Genomic DNA, 7,354 nt, shown 5'->3' on the forward strand with positions numbered 1-7,354 from the left:
CTCTCTCTCTCTCTCACACACACACACACACACACTCACTCTCTCTCTCTCTCACACACATTTTTGTTATTATATTAAATATTTAAATATTTTAAAAACATTTCATATGTCCACTGAATGAACTTTTGAGACTAGTAACTAAGGAAACCATTAAGGCTTTCTTAAAAGTTCTCCAAGTTGAAGTTGAAGTGCATTTCAACTGATGGACTTCATGCATCGTTTTGTGTTTAAGCAGTAACCAATCTAACATATTTCAGTCAGAAATGTCAGAGAAGCACACTTTAGTTTCCTGTCTGAACACATACTATATTTGTGACTAAAGTGGAGAAGTTTTCAGAGAGGTCCGCTCAGAGACGTAAGCAGTGATTTCCAGATCAGTGTTACTTTACAGCAGTTCATTCACAGATCGCTGAGTTCTCTTTGTGTCGTGGTTAGTGATCTGAATGTCTGAATCTCACAAAACCTGCCGTCTCTGATTAATCTTAATGCTCATTAGCATCTCATTATTGTGATACACTACTGTTTTCACTGTACAATCAACCACAAATACTACCACCATGTATACTTTTTAGATATTTTAAATAAAGTGGTAACTAAAATATGTAATTGAATTTTATACATTATTTAACATTTTAAATCAAAATTGTTCAAAAATATATGTACATTTATATATGAAAACTATAGTGTGTATATCTTAATATCTTAGTCATTCTAAAAAGAAAAACATCTCTGACTCTGTGCTGAATTATGTTCTTGACAGGTTTTGTGAATTTTTGATTGTATTATTCAGTCTCAAGACTAAAGCTGATTCAGAAACTCCACTCAAGCTCAGTCGTCACATTCTGAGAATCACACACACTTTCATGCATCAGAAGTGATTCTAGCAGTAAATTCAGATGTACAGATCACTTCATCATTTCAACACAAAACATCACCTTCATTCCCATCAGACTGACCTCAGCCGTGTGTCCTCGTCTCTCACGCGTCGTCCTCCAGTGTGTGTGTGACTCCTCTTTCTCCTAGTTTGAGGAGTGGCTTTTTTATTCTCCATGAGGATCAAACTTCACAGACGTGGACGTAGATACCGGGACTGTAACTGAAGTCAAAACAGAAGGAGATCCAACTCATATTTCACCTTAAAATTAAAAGGAAAAAATAAGAAATAATTTTTGAACAAACAAAATTAAACCTATTTTTAGGCATATTAAGAATTTTTTTTTTTTTGCATGTATCCCTCAATATTCTCATTACTATAATCCAAATAAAAAACATGATACAATTATTATTGATAATAATATTATTTTATTTATGAAGTAAATGTATATTTAAATTATATTTAAATGTAAATGTGGTATTCCATTTAATTTAAGCTGATTTTAAATAAAACTTTAATTAAATAGTAATAAAAATTAGGGAAAAACACTGTGGCAATACAAAAACATATTATAGGTTTCTAAAAATAGGCTTTATTAAAAAGTAGACATACATTATTTTAGTAATAAAATAATACAAATAAAGGTCTCTAAAAATAGACTTTACAAAATATATAAAAATAAAAAATAAAAATATAAATAATAATTCATTCAATTATATTTTTTATTTTATTTTAAATGTTTTATTTTGTTTTGTTTTATTTGATTTGATTTTATGAGTAAATTAACACATAGTACTCCTAAACGAAGATACGTGTGTTTTTTGTGTTTTGTTTGGTATGTTCTTGTCTTGGTTCCTGGCTGTCATGTGACCCGGTGTTTGATGGATGTAGCCCTCATGTTTCATTCTCCATTTGTGTAGCTTTGTTGGTGTAACCCTCTGCTGGTGAGTTAGTTCCGGAGTAAGTTCTAGTTTTGCCCAGCCAAGTCTTTGTTTGTTGAGTATCTGCTCATTCTTGGATTTTAATCAACTCTCCTCCAGTGGAAATGTTACAGTGCTTTTATACAAACATGGATTTGTTCCCTCTTTAAACCGAGCTGAACCAAACATTTGGAGGAGAACTTAGCACAAAATAAAAGAGTAATAAAAATGTTATTTAAAATGTTTTTTTTTTTTTTTCACAGTAATAAAAATAAGTTTTAAAAAATAGCTTTTATAAAAACCTATACATTTTTCTGTATGCGAATATCTTATTCCTGTCTTTTAATTTTTGTGGTGAAGTAGGATTTCCTGTGACACCGCATGGATATGGCTTCCGTGTCCCACAATCATAATTAATGAACAGAAGCAATATTATGTTTATCATCGGGGTTGGAATACGATATATCCGTCTGGTGTAAACGGGTTTGTGTGACTGGTTCCAGATGACTGTCAGTGGTTTCCGTCGGCTCTTGAAGCCCGGCACTCAGAACATGACGGCTCGTGGTTCGCTTCCGTCTTTCTCTGTCTGCAGTGCTCAGTGTCCTGCGGGAAGGGAGTCCAAGAGCGGCAGATCGTCTGCGTCGATCAGAACCAAACCCAGATCCAGGACGAGAGCTGTGCTCACCTCATCCCACCCAGAACACAGAAGGCCTGTCGAGCCGGACCCTGCCCCGCCTGGAGAGCCAATCAGTGGACAGCGGTATGTGACATCACTTCCTGCAATCATCATTATTATTATTAACAATAAATGAACACGCAGTACTCCTACATAAGGTACTTTTATACAAAAAAATGCGAATAATTTTTTATTTAATTTTTTTATGTCAATAATAAGTCAGAATTCACAACCAGAAAGAGTTGTAATCTTTAATTTATGTTATTTTAATAGTAAATTAACAAACAGAGATACTACATAAGATACTTTTATATAAAATATACCAATAATACATAATTCCTTAGTGTAATTTATTTGGTATTTTACTTTATTTTCTATTTTATTTGATACTATTTTTATTATTTTATTTTATTTATTTATTTATTTATATATATTTTTATAAATACACATGCACTTCTCCTACATAAGATGCCAACGAAAAATGCCAATAAGTAATGCGTTTTATTTATTTATTTATTTATTTTATTTTATTAGTAAGTTAACAGTAAGTTATTGAGTTAATGGTATTTTTATACAAAAAAAAAACTATGTAATTCCGTATTGTAATTTATTTGGTATTTTATTTTGCATTTTATTTAATTTAATTTAATTTAATAAATACACATGCACTACTCCTACATAAGATACTTTTATTCAAAAAATGCCAATAGTAAGTGATGCCTTTTATTTTATTCTTTTTTTATTTTATTAGTAAGTTAACAGTAAGTTAGTATGTTAAAGATATCTTTAGACATTATATCTTGTATTATTTTAGACATTTTATTTTGATTAATTTTCTATTTTATCTTTATTTTGTTGTATTTTTTTTTACTAAATTAACACACACTATTCCTACACAAGATACTTTTATACACAAAATGCCAATAATAAGTCATGCCTCATTGTATTATGTTGTATTTTATTTATTTATTAGTAGTATTAGTAGTAGTAAATAGTACATACACATAGTCCTCCTGTATAAGATACTTGTAAAAATCAGCTAAGCTAAATAAGAAATTTGGAGGATTTATTTATTTATTTACAAAAAGTGCAATAACATGTTTGTTTTTTTTTTCAAAAAAATACTGCAAATAAAATGTGTCTGTTTTAATCAAAGCAGTAATCCTCTAGTAAAAAGTCCCCCCGTGTTGAATCGCGAGCTCTGATTGGCTGTGGTGTGTTGGCTCATCGTTGCGGTCAGACCCAATCATGCGGGACGTCCCGGGTCTTCCCCCCTCTACACCCTGCAAAATATATGCAAGATATATAATATATATTTATGTTTTTGTCAATATTGATGAGAAATTTTATTTGAATATATTATTGTATGAAATCTATAAGAACGTATAATCTGAGAATTACCAGTATTAACCACATTGGAGTGAATAGAATTCAATTTAATTTAATTAATTAAACTTTAAAACTCACGATTGCTCAAAAACAGTCCACATTTATTAAATATATATATATATATATTTATTTCTATCAAAACAACATAAATATTACTCTGAAAGTTTTCAAATAAAATAAATTAATTTTACTTGCATAAACTTTCACTTTCAGATGAATAAAGTGATCAATTTTTCATGCTGTGATGGTTGGTCAATAGACGTACATATTCATGTTCATCAACAAAATTCAGTCCCAAAAGTGTGAGCGATATGGGGAAATGTATTTTACAAAAGTTTTTGACACTAATATAACTCCATAGATAAGTAATGGTGCTCCATACATACCTGGGTCAAAAATGACCCGAACACGAAACATGTTATATCTCATACAAAACAATTGTAAAAAATCTGGAAAAAAAACCACGGATCTTAAAGGGTTTGCAAGGTTTCGTTCCCTTACTAAAAACCATGCAGTTTCTAGAAATTGTTATGTATGTCTTCTGGGTAAAACTGACCCGAGTGTTCATTCAGAGCAGCTCCAGATATCAACTCTGTTCTGAGCATCACGGCCCTCACTAACGAAGAGCATGCGAGCTCTAAATGACGTGTGTGATGTGTGTTTGTGTGCAGTGTTCGGTGAGCTGCGGCGCTGGCCTTCAGTCCCGCGAGGTCTTCTGCAGGTTAAAGGGCAGAGGTCGCGTCTCTGATGACCTGTGTGACACGCGTGTGCGTCCCGACCGACTCCGGTCCTGCTTCCACACGGACTGCCAGACGCATAGCTGGACAGCACATGAGTGGAAGGACGTGAGTAAAACACGGAGAAGCGTGTTTGTTGATCCGTCAGCGACTGATTTCCTTCATTAGACTAGTTTAGATCTCATGACTCACAGGTGAAAATATATAATGCAGCTAAAATCAGCCTGCTCAAGCTGGTCTCCCATAAGGTATTCATTTTTTAAATGCATTTTATTTTATTTATTTATTTTATTTTAATTTTATGTTATGTTATATGTTATTATTTTATTTTATTTTATTTTCACATTTCTGTTTTTATACATAAGATTCATTTATACAAAAAACAGTGCCAAAAGTAAGTTATGTCATGATGAGAGACAGCTGTAATCAGTTGCATTTTATTTAATTTTTACTTGTATTATTAGTAAATAAACACATAGTACTTATACATAAAATACTCTTATGCCAAAATGCTTATAAGAAGTCATAAGTGAAAATCAGATAATCAAAATTTACTTTATTTTATTATTTTATTTATTTTTAATTTTATTATTTTATTTTTATTTTTTATTTTTTTTTATTATATATATATATTTATATGTTTTTACCAATAATAAGTCATAAGTCACAATCAGAGAACAGAGAAACTATTCATTTTATTTTATAATTTTATTTATTTTTAATTTTATTTTTTTTTGTAGTGTAGGACAACAGCATATATATTTTAAGTAATCATTGTTTCTCATTCATTTTGCATTTCAGATTTTCTTTTGATCACACAACAGGATGGAGGACCCGGAAGTATCCACAGCATCACGTACCAATTCAATGCGGCACCAACACATGACACAGGTGGCCTCCGGTGATGATCAGGACAATGCCTGGGATGCCGGTCCAGAGTGTTCAATCTGCTTTTGCGCATACGACAACACCTTCAAGACACCAAAGCTTCTTGAATGTACCCATACCTTCTGTCTGGAATGTCTGTCTCGCTTTGTGGCTATTGATAGAAATTAATACTTTTATTTAGCAAGGATGCTTTAAATAGATCAAAAGTGATGATAAAGACATTAATAATGTTATAAAAGATTTCTATTTCAGATACATGCTGTTCTTCTGAACTTTCTATTCATCAAAGAAACCTGAAAAAATTCTACTCAGCTGTTTTCAACATAACAATATTACTGCTTTTACTGTATTTCTGATCAAATAAATGCAGGCATGGTGAGCAGAAGAGACTTATTTATAAAACATTAAAAATCTTACTGTTCAAACACTTTTGACTGCTCGTGTAAGTCTGCATTCGCCTTTCAGCGTAAAAAGGTCTTAAACTGAAGCAGAAAGTCTTGAATTCATTAAGTCGTGGCATTACATGTTGCACGCACCGCAGAACATGGGAACGCTTTACAGCAGTTTGATTAGTTAACTACATTAGTTAACATGAACTAACGATAAACAATACTTCTTCAGCATTTATTGATCCTAGTTAAAAAGTTGTATTTGTTAACATTAGTTAATGCACAACTATGAACAATTACTATTTTTATTAAAAGGTTAATAAATTAAGATAATACAGGTAAATGCTGTAAAATGTTTGCTAATATTTAGTTGATGTTAACTAATAAATTAACTAATGCTAACAAATTAAAGCTTATTATAAAGTGTTACCTGAACATCAATATCATCCTCTGTGTTTTTGTCTCGTTTTGCAAAACAAATATTTATTAAATTAATTATTTATTTATTATTTATATTTAATCGAGATTTAAGGATGTTTTATTTAATGGATTTACTTGCAAATGCAAAATGACTTGTTTTCTGAGACGTTTAACAAAATTAAGTGAGTTTATGCTTAAAACAATGAAAGCTTTCCTTTTAATTACATTTATTTTTCTGTTGTAGGTTTTGTTTTTGTGTCTATACAGTTTTTATTCATTTTTATTTCAAGTTACTTTTAATAATGTTAGTATGTCAAGTTAAACTAAATTAAACTAAGTTTTTTATATTTTATTTAATTTTATTTCAGTTAACGGTTTTTGTTTTTTTTTTTCTTTTCAAGTAACACATTTTTTTTTTTAGTTGTAAACGGCAAAAAATAAATAAATTCCTTAGTATTTGTATCTTGTGTACAAATATCAAAACATTATTAAATCAAGATACATTTATTTAAGATAAGTCTTTTTTTTCCAGAAAAATGTGTCAAAATTAAGTGATTTTATCTGCCAATGGGGTCAGAAAAATAATCCTGCTTTCCCTTTGAATTAAATTTAAAAAATTTAAATATATTGTTATTTCAAGCAAAACTCACTTAATTTGGATATTTTTTTCTGAAAACAAATATTAATATCTCAATATCATAATTTTGCGTCTCAACTTAATGTATCTTGATTTAAGAATGTTTAGATATTTGTACTGGAACACAAGACAAAAACTCATTGCAGTGTAGTTTTTGTTTTTTATTTAACTATAAAAGTATTGTGTTCCTTGGTTTTATTCCTTAAACTTCCATTACTTGCTCTTGAGTGTGTGTTTGTGATCCTGCAGAAGTGCTGATGTGTGTTAAACAATACAGTAAAAATTTTGAAATATTATTATCATTTAAAACAGCTGTTTTCTATGTGAATATATGTTAAACTGTAATATATTTCTGTGATGCGCAGCTGTATTTTCAGCATCATTACTCCAGTCTTCAGTGTCACATGATCTTCAGAAATCATTC

The 7,354-nt window shown here is 30.4% G+C and overlaps 1 protein-coding gene across 1 annotated transcript in view; it reads left to right on the forward strand.

Moving 5' to 3' along the window:
- Nucleotides 1–4,764, forward strand: part of LOC107672939 (A disintegrin and metalloproteinase with thrombospondin motifs 20-like) — a 44,779-nt gene extending 40,015 nt beyond the window's left edge. The window contains exons 23-24 of the mRNA XM_016466317.1: nt 2,387–2,554; nt 4,531–4,764. Of these exons, the coding sequence (XP_016321803.1) occupies nt 2,387–2,554; nt 4,531–4,764 (402 nt within the window). The remainder of the gene's footprint in view (nt 1–2,386; nt 2,555–4,530) is intronic.
- Nucleotides 4,765–7,354: the final 2,590 nt, after the last annotated feature.

The sequence above is a fragment of the Sinocyclocheilus anshuiensis genome, unplaced genomic scaffold (genome assembly GCF_001515605.1).
Source record: "Sinocyclocheilus anshuiensis isolate Anshui unplaced genomic scaffold, SAMN03320099.WGS_v1.1 scaffold568, whole genome shotgun sequence".
NCBI lineage: Eukaryota > Metazoa > Chordata > Actinopteri > Cypriniformes > Cyprinidae > Sinocyclocheilus > Sinocyclocheilus anshuiensis.